Consider the following 22,918-nt stretch of genomic DNA (forward strand, 5'->3'; position numbering starts at 1 on the left):
ACTTCTACGTTAAACTTTGAACCCATCTAGGGTCCCCAGTATTAGTCTGGAGGCACTATCTTAAAAATATTAAATCTACATCATCCCAGGTTGCACGCATAGTAATCTCACAAGTTGTAGCATTGTAGTTCGCGAGAAGAAGATTTTTAAACAGTTTCACTATTTATTTATTTGTTAAACTTTGAACCCCTCTTGGGGCCCCAGTATTAATCAGGGGGTCACAATTTTACCAATTTAGAATTTATAATAGCCACACGTGCCTGCATAGTAATCACACAAAATGTTCCACTGTACTTCTTTAAAAGAAGCTTTTTCAAACATGTTCCCTATATAAACCGGTATTTCTATGTTAACTTTCAACCCCTACATGGGCCCCAGTATGAGTCTGTGGGTCCATGCTATTACACTTTAGAATTTTCACTATTTGAGGATCCATTCATAGTAATCTCACAAGCTGTATCATAGTAGTTTGAAAACGGGATTTGTAATTATATTCCCTATATATTATATGTCAAACTTTAAACCGCTCTTGGTGCCCCTGTATTAGTCCCGGGGTCACAATTTTAACAATTAAGAATCTACAGTAGCCAAGGATGTACGCATAGCAATATCTCTTACTGTTGCATTGTAACGTTAGAAGATCTGGAAGTTTTCCTTTATAGATGTAACTTTGAACCTCGTTTGGGGTCACAGTTTTGGTCCGGGTTCGACAATTTCTACAATTTGAATTTTCACTATACTAGTAAGTTTTGTAATTTTTGGAGGGTCATTGGAACTTATTTGCAATGTTATATTTTTTGTACATTTTTTGTTGAAAATCTAAAAAAAGATATTATTGATTATTATTAACATTAGCATTAACATTTTTAATCTACAACATCACATGTATCTTTGTGCTTAAAGGGATTTGATTTGAGATCAAAGTTTAATTTTTCTTTTCAAATTAGTACATCAAATTGTTAACTAGTACATCAAGCATAGTTGTCCAAGTTTTTTTTTTTTTTTTTTTTTACATAATAATGGTTTTCATATCCTTTAAAAACAATATGGAATATGTTTGTAATGAAGCCATTCCTAAAAATACTTAAAATATAATACAGTTCATCATAACCGATCAATGTCGTCAATGTGTGAATATATATAACCGGGATTTTTCGCGCTGTTTGTAAAAGGAACCGGACATAAACGCTACTGAAATTATCTTAAAATTGATTCAAAATGCACATTTAAAACATTGCCTACTTTTGAAACAATTTTCCACTCTAGCCGTTACAATCAAACCAAATTGTTTCTGGTTCACCGGCTATACAGATATGAAACCTCAAAAAGGTACAAGTAATTTACCCGAACTTTTTCATGTATAGCCAAGTCAATTTTAATTAAGATAGAATATCTTAAAGTAAAAGTGTTTACCTAAATATGTTTGCTCCAAATATTATGATATTGGTAATTCTAATTAAATATCTACTGGAAAAAATCCAACAATTTTTGTTCTACTTGGTCAATCGGGCAAATTGTTTAAAACGTTGATATGCATGTATGCTAACGTATTCTTTACACAGCTTTGTTTTTTCGTAGCGTTTGTATGTAGAAATACTCTTTCCATAATGTCAACAATTTAGAATTCAGTAGGTTCTTGTAAACATTTAAATATGTTATTGTTATGTGATAAATACATAGCATTTAGTGTTGTTTTTTTATTAAATTTAATTTACAAAAATGTTTAAATTTTTTCATTGCTAAAAATTTTAAATATTCACAAATAAAATTTACAGTTATTATTCTGAAATAATGTAGCTTGACCCAAAACATGGAAAAAAGTTCATTTTTATTGTATATAATTCAAAGCCCGTACTCTGAAGAGATTATTTTGAATTGGATCCGTTAATAACGCAGAAGAAAGTCAATTTTACTGAAGGGAAATGTCAACAACAAATAAAAATTGACACAGAAATCTCACATTGAGCCTCCTGACAAAGAGCTAAAATTTTCAGTAAGATCTTTCATTTTCGAACCTTTATCTTCGGATATATTCAATAATGGGGAACTACGATATTTTACTATTGTCAAACCAAGTTTTTTGATAATTTCCTTAATTCTACAAACAGCCGTTTGTGAACTTAGATAAGCATAAGCAATTCCTAGGGGTTAAAGGGTTATATCATTTTCAATTACAAAATGATTCATCAACTTTAAGCGAGAAAATGCCGTGTTTATAAACACCAATCCGTCTTCCCATAGTTTTTCAAGATTTAACAACCGTTTTGCCGAACGTTAGATCATTATCATCTCCAACTGATACTCTCTCTTTCTCTGCAACATTCAAGAATTTTTTTAAAAAATCTCTACCTTTCTTCATAATCAATTATATATATATATATATTCTTTTACTCTAAATAATTGACCTTATTTTTTTTTATTGTAGCATTAGAAAATTAAATTATAAAGAATAAATTTGATTTCTCCCTATATGTAACATAGCAAAATATCTGTCTAAACTTTAAAAGTTATGTTTTTAATTGTACATGTATTTACTTCTAATATAGAAAATTGTGTGTGTTGATAAAAGTTTTACTTAGATTATTAGTTACGAGAGTTTGTTAAGGATATTTATCAAGGATTTTGTAATTTTATTGAATTAATATTTATCATGTGACATGACTGACCGGATAGACTGGTTTGACTCTGAAGGTTTTCTTCATATTGCTCAGAGTCCAGGTAGAAGAAGGTGTGTTAAGTTGTCTGAAGGATTTCAAGATCTGGTATGTTTGGTTTTAGTCTGTATAGTTTTCTATTTCAGTTATTCAGTCATTGAGATTTGGATTTAATCATAGCTAAAGTTTTAATATTTAACAAATTGCATGGTTAATTCATTTACAACAGCAAAACTTAGATTAAGCTGTCATCGCCCAAATTCCATAATTTTGGTAAGTCAGTATTTCAATATATTAATTTCTAAATAAATATAAAAATAACTAATTTTTATTATATTTAAAATAGGTTCAGTAGAGATCACTTTGATTTGAATTCATATGCTAAGATATAGTGAAATATGTATACAAGTGTTGTATTGTGTATTAGTATATACATGTATCACAGTTTATTTAATATTTGATGTTTATGGTTTATACATCAGATAATCATATTTCATATTCAATTTTCCTTGTATTAATATATTTTACAGGGCCATTTTTTTATTTATTGATCGATAACATGATTGAATCACCACGAAAGATAAAAAAATTGCTAAGCCACATAAGCCTTGTTGTTTATTATTAAAATAACCAAGGTTTACATATACATGTATTATAAGAGTATAACATAACTTGTAACAGTCTACGCTTAATAAACCACTTCACGGTTTATTAAGCGTAAACTGTCCCAAGTTATGTTATATTGTATAACATAGGTAGAAATTAAATCCATTCCTTAAATAAGATCAAAAAGACTTTGTTGAGGTTTTTTTCGAAAGTGTCGCGTTCAAGTCTGTCAGCTAATATATTATAATGGATATATTGTCTCGCTTTTTATCCATCACATCTTAATCTGTAGTAGTTCAAATTCTTGAAGATACTTAATATATACACACAACCTAGTGCACAGGATGCAGAGTGATAAACAGGAATTAAACTTGAAGTAGCTACTTAATTTGTGTTCAGTTCTTCCGATCGAGTTTGCTCTCGGACGATGGATAGTGCATATCGACCACAAATTATTCAACTTACTGACCATTTAATAATCTTGCTTCTTATTCCTACTTTTATCACCAAGATTTTATTGTATGGACTCTCTCTCTCTCTCTCTCTCTCTCTCTCTCTCTCTCTCTCTCTCTCTCTCTCTCTCTCTCTCTCTCTCTCTCTCTCTCTCTCTCTCTCTCTGTATAAGAATCACACTACATAAAAAAAAAATCCAGTACAATTTTAAATCAATTCATGCATTTTTAGATTCAAATTTTGACAGAGGAGTTTTAATTCTATTTTAAAAGAACATACATTAAGAAATTTTAGATATTCATTAATCGGTAGATGGTAGGAAACTACTTGTCAATGTCAAGATTAATGGGCAAAATATAACTGATTAATGTCTGTGCTTCAAACAAAGAGTCGAGTAGAATAGATTTCTTTAAAAAACTGAAGAACTATATTAATATTCATAAACTAATTCACTCTCATGTTAACCTTTGTGAGGATGTTAACTGAATGATGAAAGTGCTAAAATTCTCAAAGATTGTTTACAAATTTTCGATAAATAAGATATATGGTTTGACAAACATTAACACAAAGATTTAAATGGATGCGATGCATCCGATAAGCCCATAAGTAGAATAAATTTTGGTTTTGTAGATCAAATTAGAAACATATTAATTAGAAAAAACCCTGGAACCCAATGTGACGGTAAAAGAATGTCAGAATGCGGAACGCTAAAATTTGAACTAAATATAGTATATCATAACCAGAGAGGAAAGGATTACTGGGAAATGAATCAGATCTAAAAATAAACGAATTGAAAAAAAATGGCTTTTCAAATGACAGGGAAAAGTGGCTCGGTGATTTCCTTTTTTGCATGGAAATCATGCAATAATCATGCGAAAATCAGACATCGTGCAAATATCATGGGAATATGTTTGTATGATATTCGCGTGAAAATTTTAAAATTTTCATGCGAATTTTTTATTTGTATGTTTTTTATGCGATTAGATATTTGTGTCAAATTCATATACAATTTATGCGAAATTCACATGAAAAGTGCATGTTTTTCATATGAAATTTAGATCATAACAAATCAATCGATAACACTTTAAAAACATTCTTTGAATTATATGTTTACATACTACCGTAGTATCTTTTTGTTTATTTACCATCAGATATATGAATAATCTTAAACCTCTGAATATGATATTTTTGGCCATTCAGTATAGGAAATTTTTAAATATTTTAGCTTTGAAGTTACTCGACTATATTTTCCTATATCTTCTTTTCAAAGAGACTAAACATAGTAAAGGATCGATTGAATTCTCAAAACAATATTTTTTGTGCACCAGTGCTTGCAATTTTATTTGTAACACAAAAATCACATTTTTATTGATTTTATATATAAATACGTGCAATTTGTTTTCATCTTCTTAATGAAAGGAAAACATGAATACCAATGTTGTGAAACCCTCATCGAACCCCTTAAACAGGGACTGGACTATCTCAAAAAGGTCCGAAAAAAGCGTAATCAACATAACCGGAAGTATGAAAACCAATGTTACTAGTCCGGAAGTAGTGTGTGACTCTGACAATGACTTAAACAGGAAGGAGAAGGAAAAAATGAATACCACTGTTGTAAAACCCTCATCGAACACCTTAAACAGGGACTGGACTTTCTTAAAAAAGTCCGAAAAAAGCGTATTCAACATAACCGGAAGTGTGAAAACCAATGCTACTAGTCGGGAAGTGGTGTGTGACTCTGACAATGACTTAAACCGGAAGGAGAATAATATTGATGACGACAATTGCAACATTCAGCTTCTTTGGAGCGACTTCCGGGACAATACAACGATGCATGGACTGAAGAATGCAAATCTAAAGCAGCGTCATCGACTGCACTGGTGAGATATATACATGTATATTTCGGGTGTTCAAAATATGGGGCACCAATTCAAATATCACCTGTTGTTCAATTGTCTTAAGGAAGACGTTTACTCAGAATGAAAAAAAAAACACTGATGATAATGAAAAACCAACTATTGTGTGTTGTAAATCTTATATGGTAGTGTTATTCTTCACCTCCAAAAAATTATGTCAATGACCTACTTTTTGGGTTATTGGCCATTGATTATTTTTGGAAAATTTAAGAAAAATCCCTAAAAATTTTACACTATGATTGAGATTTTCTTAATTGTGAATATAAAGCAAAAACCAAATGAGCTAAAGTTTATGAATGGTAGTGACATTATATAAAGTATTAAATTTTCAGTCAGAATTTTCATAGATATTCAAGTCCGAATTTCCTCTATCAGTTTTCAAATCCTTACCCATTTTTGATTCAGTATATAAAAAAAACTGAATGATGATAATGCTAAACAATTATAGAATTAAAATAAGTATATTGACCTTTCTCTGCTGGCATAAAATTCATATGAGGTCAATGATAAAAATTTTGAGCTAAGGTGTCTTTTATCATTTTGAAGCATTTTTCAATATTTTTGTAGTATATGCCATACTATTATGTAAACGGAAAAAATGATATGAACCCAACAGAAAATATGCAAAATTGTTGACTAACAAATAAAATCTTAACTTTAAATATTGAAGAACAAACAACAAATTTAAGTGGAAAACAAAATCTGAAAAATTAAGTTCGAATTTTCTCTGTTTTGCTATTAGTGAAACTTTTTTGAGACTAATTCTATAACTTAATCAAAATATCGGATGTTATTAAAACAAATTTTACTCATGACATTGAATTTTTAAACAATCCGGATCTGAGAACTCAAACCCTGAGTTAACAACGTCCTTGAGCGGATTTTAAAAGTCATTGCCATTTTTAGACTACATTAAGGACACACAAGATATTTCTCAATTTTAGATAAATTTCCATGGAAAAAAATTTTCTTTTTGGCGTATAGACATTTTTATGCCCCCCCCCCCCCCCCCAAAAAGGGGGGGGGGAACAAAAAAAAAGTCAGAGTACTTTACCAGGCTGATTTTGGATTAAGAATATTTTGAATGTTCCTCACTTATCGCATGCAAAATGCATTTAAATGTTTATAAAAAAGTCATAGTATTATATCAAATGACATAAAACTATGCAATTACTGAATTACGTAGTGGAAATTTTGATACTAGCATTGCTAAGATAGAGACAAAAAAAAAAAAAAAGAATTTGAGGAAGGTAAGCCGCGTCTGGCATAAATCTCTTTTTTAAACAGCTTTTTAAGAAGATATAGAAAAAAATCTTAAAAGTTGTACTTGGACTAAAAATTGGTTATTGCTTTAAACAGCTGATAATATATGGGTGGAATGTGTTTACATTACAAGAAAAGCATGTGGACAAGACAAGTGAATGATATCAAATGTTCTTGTCCACCACATAGTTAATTGACGCAAGTAAGTTTTCACATGTACAATACAAATTGTTTTTTAATTTTTTTTCTCATTATTTCAGTTGCATTTGGGCTGTGGCATTTGTTGCCATGGCCTGCTCTCTGATCTATACAACATTCGAGCAAGTTAATATCTACTTCAAGTACCCTACCATCCTTAATACGCATGTGCAGACTAGAACTTCTGTTAAGTTTCCTGCTGTTACTTTTTGCAGTGCCTCGCCACTGAAAAAACAAGCTCTTCCCGACATCCCCGATCTTGAATATTTCTTTTTGTCACATAGCGTCATTGGTTCGAATGTGCTAACCCCACGTTTGAATTTGAGCTTATCAGAATACGCCAAGTATCATCTTCCGATTAGTGCATCCTGGGTAAAAGATACAGCCAATCAAATTGAAGATCTTTTCTTGATTTGTAAATTTGATGGACAAGACAGAGTTTGTAAAAGTGACATGGAGGCCATTATTACTCCAGTAGGTGTATGCTACACTTTCAACAGTCGAAATTACGTCAGTAAGAATGGTCACATTATGACGTCACAAACAGGAAGTACGTCATGTTTGCTATTGTACCTGCTTGTTAATCAGAACAGCTATGTGTATAATGACATCATGACAGCAGGTTTCAAGGTAAGTAGAGTTACCAGAGAGAGAGAGAGAGAGAGAGAGAGAGAGAGAGAGAGAGAGAGAGACAGAGACAGAGACAGAGAGAGACAGAGACAGAGACAGAGACAGAGAGAGAGACAGAGACAGAGAGAGAGAGAGAGAGATTTTGATTGATCGATGTTGATATTTAAAGGTGATTATTCACGACCAGAATGACGAGCCCGATGTTATTGACAAAGGCTTCTTCGTTTCCCAGGGATTCTCGACGTTTGCGTCCATTCATAAAACAGAGGTAATAATATTATATATATATATATATATATATATATATATTTATATGTGTGTGTGTATATATATATGCGAATGCCTGAGCTTCTAACGGATAGTAGATCTATGGTAGATTGAGGATTTATATGAAATCAAATTTTGTTCGGTTATCAAAATTGATGAAAAGTTATGGAGGTATATTCGAGAAGTATTGCGAACAAACATGATGAAAAAGTGTGTATACACAGACAGTGCGTTATTCATATATGATGATATATTCATGTATTTGTAAATTATCATTTAATATAATTGTGGAAGAAGGTTATGCGTTTTAGATTTACAACCATTCATATAGGAAAAAAGTCAGAAGAAATAACATCAATTTTATTACAGTATCAGTATTTGCCTAGTCCTTACAAAATGAATGGGGCCCAGTTTTGTGTGGATACAAAATCTCCGGAGTACAAGAATCCACTGCAGTACTATGACGTATACAGCAAGACCGCTTGCAGGATGGAGTGTAAACAAAACCACGTGATTACAATATGTGGATGTCGGTCACCTAATGATAAAGGTTTTACGATCTATAAAATTCACCGTATAAAACCCCTCACGTCGTATAGTTAAAAAAATCATGATTATTTTGACCACCTGCTTCAAAATCTACAAAATAGTTTCGAAGTGTTTGAGCCTTCTAGACGCGTAGAGTTCTTTGGCAAATTACCATCACAATCGCTGTCTTCCATGCGGTACAAATATATATTTTGAAATGCTTGTTATAAATACATACAAAAGGCATGACCTAACTTTCTCCCGTCTCTGAAGCGGAGAAAATCGACTCTCCCATACATTATATTCGACTTCCCCATACTTCTGTCGACTTCTACGCGTAAAGGGTTGTATACTGTGAATGTTCAAAAACTCTTTTATTAGCGTATAAAAAAACCTTAATTTCTGTCATTTTGACTGTTTTATGTCGGGCGAAGTCAGAAACATTTTTATTTTCATATATTTTTTTCAATAACCAATCAATAACCAATCATCGGGTTAAGGAAATAAAGAATATCATTTAAAATGAGCGTTGGTTCGATATCAACTTAAAGGTAATTCCGTTTAAGATCAGGCAATATTGATGTCGAGTGTTAGGACTTGTTGATTTTATAGTTCTCACATATTTGTCTGCAGTGAGTGGAAAGCTTCAGTCTATAGTTTTAACAATTTCCACCTTTTTTTGTGATAAAATCATACCTCTTCAGTATAAACACTGCATGGTTAGATATTAACGAGAATACATTCTTATCCCCAATTCATCTATATCTAACCTGTATATTCATGTTATTTGATTAATTTGAACATTTTATTGTGTTATTACACAAGAGGATTAGAAACAAGTTCTTACAACTTACGTGTTCCTCTCCTAATGATAATACATACAAACATACACAATTATCATTTTTTGGAGTTGATTTTAATCAACTCTCCTGTGCAGTTACTCAGACAAACCGAAAGAACAGGTGGTCAAAATAATGATGAATTTTTTAACTATACGACGTGAGGGGTAAGAACAAAGAGTTGTTGAAAATAATTGATAAATTCGATGTAATGTTTACTAAAGCATTGTTTTTCAAGGAAACGTATTTATGAATACATTGAAAATAGTCAGTTTTTCAATGGTACGAACAATTTAAATATTTTTGTACTCGTATGTATTTCTACGCCAGAGTTCAATATAGTCTCGTTCAACTCGACGCTCGACTGTCTCCGTAAATCCTTGTCGGAGATTTGCGGTGTCAGCCGAGCGTTTGGTTGAACGAAGCTAGAGTTAAATATTGCTTGGATCCATGCAATTTTCGAAAAATATTTCTATTACTGATACATTGTTTGATTGAATTAATTTTATCTTTAAATATTATTTAACATGATTCATATGGGGGTTTCTCGGAATTCTTGTCAAAAAAGTCCAATATGCATATAATAAAAATGTGCGTCATTCAAATTAGAAACTACATGTACTTGTCATGCAAAATAACATATCATTGATTTTAAAATAAATAAACACCGACAGAATCAACTCCCGTCAGTTCTTCAGTACTTTGATTTGTTACATGTTACTTATAGTTATTAACTTTATAATAGTAATTTTCATAATTATGCATTTACAAAGTATTTGCAAAAATGTAATAAATAGTATTGATGTTATTTGATTATGAAGTACTGTAAACTAACTTTCGCGACTTTTTTTCCAGATTTACTGGGGATATGCAAGTTTGCGATAACTATTTTTCGCGCCAACACTTTATCCACACTCGTTTTGATATTACACCCATGCAATAGAAACCAGTTCGGGACCAGCAATATTTTGCGACGAAGATATATTCCCGAACCTCGCGAAGATTTCTCAAACATGAATGAAAATTGGTTTACAATATAGTTTCATATTTATTTGCTAGCTAGAATTATTTAAGCAAGAGCCTGAATTTGGGCAATTATCTATTTTATTTCCGGCCACTCGGCTATGACATTTTGAAATTGACAAGAATGTTCTGGTTTTTTAGTTAAGACTATTATACTCAAAACCAGGATTATTATGAACTTATTATTAATCAAAAAATATATAGTTACATCATACCGAAAGTTCAAGGTCTTGTTAAAATTGATCTAGTATGTAAGACGTCATATTCGTGAATGACGTGGCTTGTGTTGTAAATAATGATTCTTTATAATTTTTCTACAGGAAATTATACAATATGCTCCCTCGCTAAATGGATGGAATGCTACAAAGTTGAAAGTGGTAAGTGAAACGTAGTTTACAACATGCATTGTCAATTAGATTTTTCTTATTTCTACTTGAACTTGTACAGTTAATTGTAGGCACTTTAATACCAACAGAGGCATTCAAACTGCGTTGTTGCCAAAGAAGCCAAATTATGTCAAGCAATTAAGCTTAGCCGACCTAAAACAATGGCAAAATGACCCAATAATTCTACAATCGCGCAAAATTTGTCCTATATATTTGATCTAAGTATGGTTTACTTAGTATTACTTGCGTATAAACGGAAAACGCTACGGCCACAAAAACTACGAATTATTTACAGAGCGATTTGACCAGAACGGAACTGTCCAGGGGATGTGTCCCTGTCCCACGGAATGTGAGTACAATGAGTACCAAGCGCGCGTGTCCACTGGTTATTTTCCCGCCAAAAACTATGACTTTATATTCAACGAGCTGGGTATTACAAACATAAGGTAGGCTATGACATGTGTTGCAGGTGTTACAATCGGACGTCAGCAAGATGAGACGTCATATCGTACATTATTTGTATATTTTCGAATGAGATAGGTGAATCATCCATAATCAGTGCAGAAGAGGCACACACAATTTGCGAAATGAGAGACCGAAGAAGGTTATAATATATTAGTTTATTGAAGACTGTGATAGAGACATGAAAAACCCCATTTCAATGAGTGTCAAGAAAATGAGAGATCGATTTTGAAAAAAAACGAGGGATTTTTTTCATGTACTATTTGTTCAAACTTATTATTTATATCAGATGTAATTCCGTAGCACAGATTTTCTCCAAGACTTCGAAATACTCATACTAGCACAAAAACATTTTTAAACAAATTAATATATATATCTTCAGATTTTACATGTTTCCTTCAGATAGAGAAATTTCAATTAAACTTTCTTTGAAAGTAAAAGATACATTACTTGTATTGCAGAGAAAATCTCCTGGAACTTGTTATTTATTTTGAATCCTTTGGCGTTTTGAAAGTAGAACAAAAGCCTGAGTACAGCCCTGAAGACATCCTCGGTGCGTCATGTTTTCGTTTTGTGAATTCAAAAGAATTCTAAATATATGTTTTACTGCAACTTCATGTCCACTGTAACTTAAGGAAGGTGCACGGCCATTTCGTACATTTGAGGATAAGATTGTAAACATTAAAAAGGCATTGTTCTGTTATTGTATGCATATTTTGCATGCAAAACAACATGTAGAATTTCATATCAATTCCTTTTGTATCTTTTGGCAACATTTTTGGCTAGTTTTGGGCAGAAAGAAGCCAGCTCAAGAAATGTTTACATTCGTATCCTCAAATGTACAAGATTGCCGCACAGCCCCCTTAAAGAGCTTTCCATATACTAGAATTATTTGTATTTTATGTATCATTCTCTTATTAAAAAGTGCAAAATTGATGATTCAATCTGTTAAATGCATGTTTGAATATATTAGTTTGTTTCTGAAAGAAAATGTCTCATTTTCAATGGCACATAGCACATGGCACGTGACAGCCAGATGTATCTATATATCATTAGTTTTCGGCAATATGGCCGACACTTCGAAAACTCATCTCGTCATTTCATAATTAGAGTGGTTGCCCTTGTAATAACTTTTAATTATAGTAGTTGTCCTTTGTATTGTCGCATTGTTGTGTCCAGAGAAGATTAAATTAAGCATGCAGCGTAGAAATTTGCTCAAATGTCTGTGGAAGAAAGGGAGAAAACGTTTGAAATTAAATAGCCACAAAACAATGAAGTAAGCAAAGTTGCAACAAAGATTTTCAAAAACAAATTTAATGTGAGAATAAAATTCTAAAAGGCTCCACTGTTTAAAACTGGACGAGATATAAGGCCACTTTCACATAAATTTTGCGGTTAATCGCTTCTTGTGAAATTCATGTGAATGTATCCCTTTGGAGTCCTTGGGAAAAACACTTAGTATTAGCTGAGCTGTCTATGAGATTGATCCGCCAAATATATTTCCGTACACAGTAACTTGCAAGCCTAATAAGTAATATTGTACATTTTTCGTGGCTCACAGTAGCGATACAGCTTATACGTACGTTCTTTACTTTGCAAAACCGACTTCATTACCAAATAATACTATATCTCATTATCCACATTTGTTCATAGTTAAATTATACCTGCCATAAAATGGTTTATTTATTGATTATTATATTTTATTTTAGCTTAATCGATCTTTGATGCCCATCAGATTAATAATTTCAGAATTTGGTCATAATTTTAAAGCGCAATACCCACGATTTACAACAACAATTTACCATCTCTTTTTGTATTAACATAACCTTTGAACTATTTTGCTTTCAATTGCCAGAGTTAACAGTTACATTATATACCATCTTATATATTAAGTGACTTCCAGCATTATATTTTCCCCTTTGTGATATTATGCCTGTTAAGGGATTTTACCTTACCTAAACTTTAAATATTCTTTGCACTGTTTTTTTCTTCATTAAGTTATTTTAAGTTTGGTTTTTGTTGCGTTTATCGTAGGTTTGTTGGGAGGACAGATGGGTTTGTTTCTGGGCGCCAGCCTGCTGACTCTCACTGAACTCATTGAGGTCATTCTCTTGTCTTCAATGGTCGTCGGGAGACGAATGTACCACCGAATCTTTAAAAAAAACTTGACATTTTCATAACTGAAGCTTTCATTTAGCCTTTGTCTCATTGTTATATTAAGACATTATAATAGAAAAAAAATAATATTCTTTTGATAAGTGGAGACATCTGTAATATCTTGGCTCATGATATGACTTTGCTTAAAATTTATGTTTACAGGTACAGGCTTATAAAGTTGGAATGTAAGATGCATGAAAAAAATTAAAATCAATGTTTAGTAAACAAGTGTGTATTTAATACATGACAGAACTAATATATTATATATTATAAATTATAACACCTATTTTACTCAATATTTGACGCTTACACTTCTGAACTGTTTCGCGTACAATGACAGTAAGCATACATTCTTTTGGTCTCTAAAAACATTTTTCTGCAGGACAGTGTATAGCAAGATTTGTTTCACAAATCCTATTACCTTCAATTTGACAGTCAGTCTTCAAGTAAGTTATAAAACGTTCTAGATAAAATAGATAATAATCTATATTTTTGAAATTCTCAATACAGAAAATGCTTTAGTGGCTCTATGACTCGGAGGTTGCTTATGCTGTTGCAGTCCCATGCTGTTGATGCAGCAATTTACAAAAAACCAAAAAAAAAAAAAACCACCCAAAAAACCGCAAAACCTTTTTCGTTTATCAAAACTGTAATCTTGCAATGGCTTTTCAAGAGGTAAACAACTGAAAATAAAATCAACAGTCTATGAATTCCCAATAGCATATGCATAATTCAATACTTTTGCAGTGTGTGCCATACAATCATCTCTATTGAAAATGATCGTTCAAAACACTAGTTCTCTCCCTGACCATATTAAAACTAATTTCCCGACACATTACAGACAAACTTTTGTTCCGACGCATAATTAAACCTTTTCATTTAACAAATTTTAGAACCCTTGATCTTGAAATTAAAACGGTTATTATTTTGATATATGATTTACACTAATGCAATCTTAGAATGTCAGTACCTGCTATATAACACCTTAACTAAATACTATCAATGAATATTGCAATAATCAATTCAATGTTTGAATACACACCACTATTGCAAAACTATGTTTTTTAAGGTTAATTAAACTATTCTTTTATTAAAAGAAAAGAACTTCATAGACCAATTGAGACTTTATTTTTCTCAACAAAAAAAAAACAATCCTTAATGAGAATCAAATACCAACTAAGCTTTTGGGTCGATAGCGAAAGTGTTTGAATTACCGTCACATTGTCAATAATTGGATAGGCTGTTCCCTTTATATACGTCAAGTAATTCACCGGGCATGGAATTGATACGGATCGGGATCGAATTAAGGTAGGCAAAATTACTCCTTCATTTTTTTACGCATAACAATGTAGATAAGATATGTTACATGTATTACCTGTCTCTCAGAAAATTTACAAAATACATGTATTACCAGAAGATTTACAAATACCTGGTACTAAAAAAAAAACTTTTTGAGATTTTCATTGTTAACTGTTCATTTAACGGTTATATCAGTGTAAAAGTAAATATTTATTTGTGTATGCAAAATAATTTTATTGACATGAGCGTGAGAACCAATTCCCAACATGTTCCTTTCGCGTGTTTTATCATAATAAAGTATAGAGTATACATTCATAATAAAGTATACAGAGGAAAAAAAAACAAGGATAACTCGATAAAATCTGAGAGATAGGAAGTTACATGTATAAAGACTGCATATTTTTCATTATTTTGTGTTTATGAAATTTTATGGTGCTATGAAAAGTTTAATGAAATAAATCTATACAAATGATTCATTTCACAAATCAACAGGCGCAAATTGTTTCCCTAAAAAGAAAAGGAAATGAAAACCATTCTCGTCAAGCCGTCAATAAAGCCATTAAACAGGAAACAAACTATCAAGAAAAAGACCGAACCTAGCGTATTCAATGTAACCGAAAGTGAAAAAATCAAACTTCCTGACCCGGAAGTAGTGTGTGACGCTGAAAATGATGTGGATTTGAAGGGGAAACAAGTGGACGACGACAACATTCAGGTTTTGTGGAGCGACTTCCGGGACAATACAACGATGCATGGACTGAAGAATGCAAATCTAAAACAGCGTCATCGATTGCGCTGGTAATATATAGTTTACAAAGGATTCCAAAATGTATATTAACTCAAATATCACTCAATGTTTATTTGATGTAATCAATAGAAAAGCTCAAGGTTTATGATTTATCTGCTTAGTAAGTCAACCTTTAAAGCTCAGCAATGTGCAGAACTATTTATCTTTTATTTTCATTTCCATCTGATTGCAAAGACAGACCCAGTTAAAAACATAAAATTGGTATTTGTTCCACTTATGTTTTAGATCATTGTACTCTACACATTTGAGTTTTGAATATAAAAGTGGTTTTTTTTTTAAATAAAATTTTCCTCATTATTTCAGTTGCATTTGGGCTGCAGCACTGATTGCTATGGGCTGCTTTCTGATCTACATAACCTACGAACAAGTCAGCAATTACTTCAACTACCCTACTATCATCAACACGCATGTGCAAACCGAAACATCCGTTAAGTTTCCCGCCGTTACTTTGTGCAGCGCGTCACCATTGAAAAAAGAATTTCTGCCCAACATTCTTAATCTTGAATACTTCTTCTTGTCACAGAGCGTTATTGGTTGGATGTACCCACCTTTGAATTTGAGCAAATCAGAATACTCCAAGTATCATCTTCCGTTAAATGCATCCTGGATTAATGATACAGCCAATCAAATTGAAGATCTCTTCTTGTTTTGTAAATTTGATGGAAAGGACAGAGATTGTGAAATCAGCATGGAACCCATTGTTACCCATGTTGGTGTATGCTACACTTTCAACAGTCGAAAATACGTCAGTAAGAATGGCCACATTATGACGTCACGAACTGGAAGTACGTCAGGTTTGCTATTGTACCTGATTGTTAATCAAAGCAACTATGTGTTTAATGGCGTAATGGCAGCTGGTGTAAAGGTAAATTATTTCATCAGAGAGAGAGAGAGCAAGAAAGAGAGAGAAAGAAAGAGAGAGATAGAGAGAGAGAGAAAGAGAGAGAGAGAGGGAAAGAGAGAGAGAGATGAAGAGTCCGAAACAAAAAAATCGGTATACACGCACTAAATTGCAATGTCATTAAATTCTTAGTGATTTTTATGCTTAACATGAAATGTGAGTAAACATATCAATTCTCCATCATTGCACGTGTTTACCTTAGCTCTCTGTTTTGTTCGATATCATTTGATATCATTGTTGATTTAATTTAGTGTGTGTTTGATTACAACTAATTCAATGGAAACTAATGATTTTCGTCATACCGGAAAGCAATTAACACTATTTCAACATTCTGCATGCATCGTAATTTACATTACTGCAAATACGAAAGAGTTTTATTACCGAAAAAAAACATTAGAAATCTTTTCAATATCCATTTTTTAATTGTGAAATGCTTTTCAAACGATCATTACCTTTCAATTATGGCGCCACTCTCTTTTGAGTATTATAGCTTTTAATTTTATTAAAGAGTTTACCTGCAATGCACTGCGGAAACAGTATTGATTTAACTGCATTTGATATCTCTTTGAAGTATATGTCAAGCGCTTAACATTAAGTTGTCATTAGTTGATTTTATCAACACGTGAAACCGATTTCATGTTTAGACGATTATTCAATTGAACACAAAAAACAAAAACAACCAGTTCACAATAAAATAATCAGATTAAATTTTGTCAAATTTTATAAAAATATGAATACCTATCTGCGAAATACAGTTGAACTAGTAACGGAAATACATGAATTTCTTTTTGGTCATATACCATTTCATCCTTGTCGTTTACAATGCAAAATCTCAGTAAAACCTATGTATCTAGTAATGGAACAATGAGTTATTCTTTATTGTATTATGATGTGATGAATTCAGCCGACACGTTATCAAATTCAACCCCCCCCCCCATGACTTTATTATAGATTTAATCACGCATCGATCGGAATTATCATCTCATAATATGTAAAGAATGATTCGTTTACATAATATTCTGCAATTGTACGATTAAATATTGGAATATCAAATATGCAAACCCCGTTTCATCTAAAGAATTCGTCATTTGATGTCATTGTACTGTACAGTAAAAAACTGATTTGTAGTGTAAACAGAAGCAAAGTCATTGAAAAATGTTCATATTATTTATATGTTCATATTATTTATTAACGGCATTTTTAAATATCGAAATATTGGATATAAATTAATGCAAATATCGGATATTTTGTTGTTACGTGTAATTAAATGTATCATCTATTGAATTTTTATAGACTGATATATCAATTGTTTTTTTTAGGTGATTATTCCCGATCAGAATGACGAGCCCGATGTTATTGACAAAGGCTTTTTTGTCTCACCTGGCTTCTCGACGTTCGCTTCTATTTTTAAAACGGAGGTAAATATAGCTTCTCTAAGATTGTTTCAAGTCCTGTTTTCCTAAATTGAAGTTTTTTTGTCAATAAATATCAATTATTCCGAAAGGTGTTTTAAAAGAGTCTTTAGAAACAGGCTTAGAATATCGCTCCATCTTAATATTGCATTTTGTGCCTCACTTTTAAATGTGAGACTCAAAATAGAACTTGTCCAAGTTTTATAACATTGGGACCCTGTAATTCTATAAAATGAAAACGGTCCTTTCATGTACATTCAATTTCACCTTAGTTACTTACCAGTTACAAACCATCTAGTACAATACGTTTACCGATAAAGAGAACTAATTTGCAGTTATATAGATAACTTTAAAACTATTTATACCAAGAAAAAAAAATAAAAATCAGAATTTTCAATGAAAAAAAAACCCACAAAAAATGTCGTCTATTTTATTGCAGTATCGATATTTGCCTAGTCCTTACAAAATGAATGGGGACCAGTTTTGTGTGGATACAAAATCGCCGGATTACAAAAATCCACTACAATATTATGACGTATACAGCAAAACCGCATGTCGAATGGAGTGTAAACAAAACAACGTGATCCGACTTTGTGGATGTCGGTCACCTAATTATGGTGGCATAGATCTGCCACCACTTGTCAGATGATTATGTCGACTTGTCAGATCTTGATGTCAACTTCTCAGATAATTATGTGGACTTGTCAGTTCTTTAAGTCGACTTGTTACTTATCCACGTGTTTAAAAATTTAACACTATAACCTTCCCACGCCCAATTTGTGCCATCAAGTTGAAATAATATTTTCTGACAAGTCGACATAAGGATCTGACAAGTTGACATTAGCATCTTTTAAGTCGACATAAACATTGAACAAGTCGACATAATTATAATCTGACAAGTCGACACAATTATTTGACAAGTCGACATAATTTTTACAAGACAACATAACATCTGACAAGTCAACATCATTATCTGGCTTATAATATGAATGATAAATTTCTTTAAACTAGTGGCCATATCATTTTTTCTGTCAGATAACTATTAACTTGTCAGATTCTTATGTCGACTTGTCAGATATTATGATGACAAGTTAATGGCAGTTAGTGGCACTAGCACGCTTTAACAACAAAATATTGAGTTTCTAGTCAATACGGTTATTTTCTGACAAGTCAACATAAAGATCTGACAAGTTGACATAAATATCTGACAAGTCGACATAATCATCTGACAAGTCGACATAACTATCTGACAAGTGGTGGCAGATCTATGCCACCATACCTAATGATAAAGGTTCTCATTCTTAATCAGTATATTAATAAGATAATTTAGTTAATTTAAATATATTCATAAGTTGACATAATAAATTATAATCTAGAGTCGTTTACTGCTTTTCAGTATTAAAAATAGCATTTGAAATAAACCTAAAACAAGTGTTAAGTAATTTGATTATGGTCAAGGTGTGTGAACTTTGCCAACTGCGAGATTAACAAGAGCTTCTATGATTTTAAAATCCTCCCTATTTCTAATCGTTTATCTATACCTTTTTTAAAGATATGAGTTATTGGTTTTACGAAAATGCACTATTAAGTATTTATCCTGTTTTTTCTTAAATAACTTGTATATACTTATTCATTTGATGTTTTTGTTATTTTCATTTGTAGCATTTATAGGCATTAATGCTTAATTTATATGTTCATAAATCTGAAATCTAATTAGTTGATGGTTTGATACTATATTAATGCTTAGTATTTTTCTATTTTTATTAGGAAATGAAACAATATGCTCCCTCGTAAAATTAACAGAATGTTACAAAGTTGAAAGTGGTAAGTAATAAAAGAATACAACAGTGAAATGTTTAATAAAGATTTTTTTTTTCTGTATCCTAACTGGCTCAGGTAAGTAAGATACAGTGTATATTTGCATTAAACAAAAGATTGTCATAATACATGTACAAATATTCTTTAATAGCTCTAACCAATCAGAAAGTCCAACGAAACAAAAGTTTACCAGTTTTCCAGTCCAACATAATGGATTTTTCCATACCAATATCAACATCGTCAAAGTTTTGTAACACGTGCGACCTAGTGTAAGGTTGTATTTGCTGACAAGGTCGTTGTATCATCCATAGAACTTACGAAATAATGACTTCAATTGAGACTGTTAGTTACGGTTGAATTCATGCACGCTTATTCTCAACATTAACCCACGTTTAATATCTGCAAATAAAGAGTTTCTGCTCAATTCACTTTAAGCGTTTTAACTTAAACAATGTATTATTCATTGCATACTGTTTAAGTGTTCTAATGCAAACTTGTCAATACACAGACGACTCGTGAATTTATTTACGACTCTATTTCATAGATGAATGCATTGTTTAAAGAATATAATCTGGCATCCAGGAGGCTTTTATTAGTAAGAGGATAGAGGTTGATGAGGATAAGCATATATTCATAAAAAACAAAGTATTTTTGAAAGTTTCGAGTTTTGAAATTACCTTATGGATTGCAAATTAACAAGGTTTTCAACCATGTAGCATATTAATTTTCACCCGAAAAAAAACCCCTATAAAAATGCATTTATGAATGAAAGAGCATTGATAATTCTTCAAACTATTCAGAAGTGCGTTTTCCCGTGTATTTTTTTAAAACCTGGCAAACGCTATTGATTTAATACTTTTTCAAACAGGAATCTTTGTACGCATCCATCGCCCACATTGATATGTACAATTTAGTTTTATTTTTCGATGTAACATAAGATATATCAATCTTATGGATAGCATTGGCTGCGAATAAATTTTCCAGTTCGAATGTGCATTTCAAGAGTATTTATCAGCAAAACGTGTATTAAAAACATCATATTTAGCGGTTTCACTTGTAAAATGAATAAAATTATACTACCTTTCAAACCTCTTTGGGGTGGATTCGCATGTAAAAGACAACAACATGCTTTCACGACCATTTTATTTTCATCAGAGCGCTGTGACCAGAACGGAACCGCCCAGGGACAGTGTCTTTGCCCCACGGAGTGTGAGTACGATGAGTATCAGGCGCGGCTGTCTACTGGATCTTTTCCCGCCAAAAACTACCAGGCTGTCCTCAACCAGATGGGTATCAAAAACATAAGGTAGGCTGAGACATGTGTATCAATCTGACGTCAGCAAAACGCGACGTCGCCAAGGCACAACGTGAATCTAGTCCAATGATGATAAGAGGATACATATAGACTTTACTATTATTAATGATCACTGCGTGAAATTATGACATTACATAGGCGAAGTAAGAATAAAATTGACAGGAAAAATCAGTTTAATATAGAATGGAAAACAGAAATAATTCCTCGATAAAGAATATCGGGCGAATTAGTTTAAATGTGCGATGAGACCCGCCTCCGGGTCCAGATTTTTTTTTTTATTGTGGGGGGGGGGGGGGTTGGTCCAAAGAATTATTTTCTATGAATTTAATACGTGGATTTAATAAATTAAAATTTTCCAAGGGAAATCAAGACCCTTACCTTCACCCCCGATTGCACGATGCGGTCTTTATTCATGTATCTTACCTGATTCGCTTTATACTATAATTACATTCCGTTGCCGCGATTTAGAAACCGTTTTTACGTTACACAAACATTGGCATCGTGATTTTTATTAGTGAGATCTTGGTCTGGTTGTCTTTGAAACCAAAACCTACACATAATTGTATTATTGTAGGGAAACCTACCTGGAACTGGCGATTTATTTTGAGTCCCTTGGCGTTTTAAAAGTGGAGCAAAAACCAGAGTACAGCTCCGAAGATATTATTGGTGCGTTCATTCAGTTTTGTAAAACACACCATTACATGTACCTATGTTAACCTACAACTCAAGTCAAATGTGATGTTGATATATGTTTTATATTCTATCATACTATGATCATTAGATAGTTATTGACGCAACTTTTTTTGGGATACCCAAAAACGTAATCAAACGTCAGTTTTTCATCAGCATCAAATAGCTGAATTTTAAAATCGAATATGGTTTTGAATTATACACAGTCACTGTGAGCTGGTACACCATACATCAAGAAAATCACTCTCTTTGAGGTGTTGTTTCTTATCATTAAATCTCAAAAGAGTTTAACTTTTCTTTCAAGTACAAATTAAGTTATTTTGTTCCTCTGTGATTGTAGGTTTGTTGGGAGGACAGATGGGTTTGTTTCTGGGCGCCAGCCTGCTGACTCTCACTGAACTCATTGAGGTTACTCTCTTGTCATCTCTTATGGTCGGGAGAAAATTGTACCATCGTATTGTAAAGAATCCGTAAAATTGCATATACCGAAATGGTTGCAATGTTGCATTTCCCACTTATCCCATAATAGTGATGAAAATGTATCATTGCATTGTAATCGAATGCAATATCGCAAAGACTGACGTATTTACTTAACCCTTAAATATATTAATTACTTGTTTAATTTTGTAGAATAAACATATGATTTACCGTATGAGCCTTGGGTTTTGAATTTATCTTTTCACGGCATTATAATAATGGCATGCCACTCCAACATTTCATTGAAAATATATTTTCTTCAATACATGCTGATACTTTTTTCGGTCACAGTAGACTTTATTAGCATTCATCTATATTTCTATATCGCAAAGAAACATTACAGCCCTTGTTTTGATATCTACATAAGTTTGCCTTCGGTGTAAAAACTTTTATTTCATCTGTCATTCAATCGTCAGAACTATTGCTTTGCTTACGAAATAATGCTATTGCAGTTTATCATGATCGGTCGGCATCGTGTCTTAAATGTCTGGTTCATTTAAACGTTTCAAAAAGAACAAATTTTGAGTTGTTAGTGGCAAAGCTCTTTCTCTGGTAGCAAGATATTGTAGAACAAACAGCTTCTCGCTGACTATTTGGTTGGAAATGAAAACTGGAATTAATTGATACTTGGACACTACTCGATATAACAGGAAATCATGTTTCTTAGAGTTGTTTTGATGATTACATACAAGTCATTTTTATATGATTTTTAATTTTTTAGTTAGACTGGATGATAAAAATAGCCATCAGATCTAAACAGTCTTTTAAGATATTACTTTTTCAGCTATAAACTAGTTTTTGATAAAGATGAAGTCT

The 22,918-nt window shown here is 32.1% G+C and overlaps 2 protein-coding genes and 1 long non-coding RNA gene across 5 annotated transcripts; all 3 read left to right on the forward strand.

Moving 5' to 3' along the window:
• Nucleotides 1–2,690: 2,690 nt before the first annotated feature.
• Nucleotides 2,691–13,588, forward strand: LOC136275319 (acid-sensing ion channel 2-like). Of its 3 annotated transcripts, none has more exons than XM_066084067.1 (10): nt 2,691–2,762; nt 2,884–2,927; nt 5,133–5,593; nt 7,153–7,720; nt 7,890–7,988; nt 8,357–8,537; nt 10,698–10,754; nt 11,059–11,209; nt 11,687–11,778; nt 13,260–13,588. In XM_066084067.1, the coding sequence occupies exons 3-10, from the start codon at nt 5,139–5,141 to the stop codon at nt 13,403–13,405; spliced, it is 1,749 nt and encodes a 582-aa protein (XP_065940139.1). In that variant the 5' UTR covers nt 2,691–2,762; nt 2,884–2,927; nt 5,133–5,138; the 3' UTR covers nt 13,406–13,588. The 3 variants fall into 3 exon arrangements, with proteins under 3 accessions (XP_065940139.1, XP_065940147.1, XP_065940142.1); XM_066084075.1 differs by having other exon boundaries at nt 7,375–7,720; XM_066084070.1 differs by lacking the exon at nt 10,698–10,754.
• Nucleotides 13,589–14,543: 955 nt separating this feature from the next.
• LOC117688409 (uncharacterized) lies at nt 14,544–16,350 on the forward strand. The gene is made up of 3 exons (XR_010711381.1): nt 14,544–14,690; nt 15,174–15,479; nt 15,793–16,350. It is a non-coding gene; the product is annotated as an uncharacterized lncRNA (long non-coding RNA).
• Nucleotides 16,351–20,681: 4,331 nt separating this feature from the next.
• Nucleotides 20,682–22,277, forward strand: LOC117688410 (acid-sensing ion channel 4-like). The gene is made up of 3 exons (XM_066085297.1): nt 20,682–20,926; nt 21,510–21,601; nt 21,966–22,277. The coding sequence occupies exons 1-3, from the start codon at nt 20,682–20,684 to the stop codon at nt 22,097–22,099; spliced, it is 471 nt and encodes a 156-aa protein (XP_065941369.1). The 3' UTR covers nt 22,100–22,277.
• The last annotated feature ends 641 nt before the right edge of the window (nt 22,278–22,918 follow it).

The sequence above is a fragment of the Magallana gigas genome, chromosome 1 (genome assembly GCF_963853765.1).
Source record: "Magallana gigas chromosome 1, xbMagGiga1.1, whole genome shotgun sequence".
Lineage (NCBI taxonomy): Eukaryota > Metazoa > Mollusca > Bivalvia > Ostreida > Ostreidae > Magallana > Magallana gigas.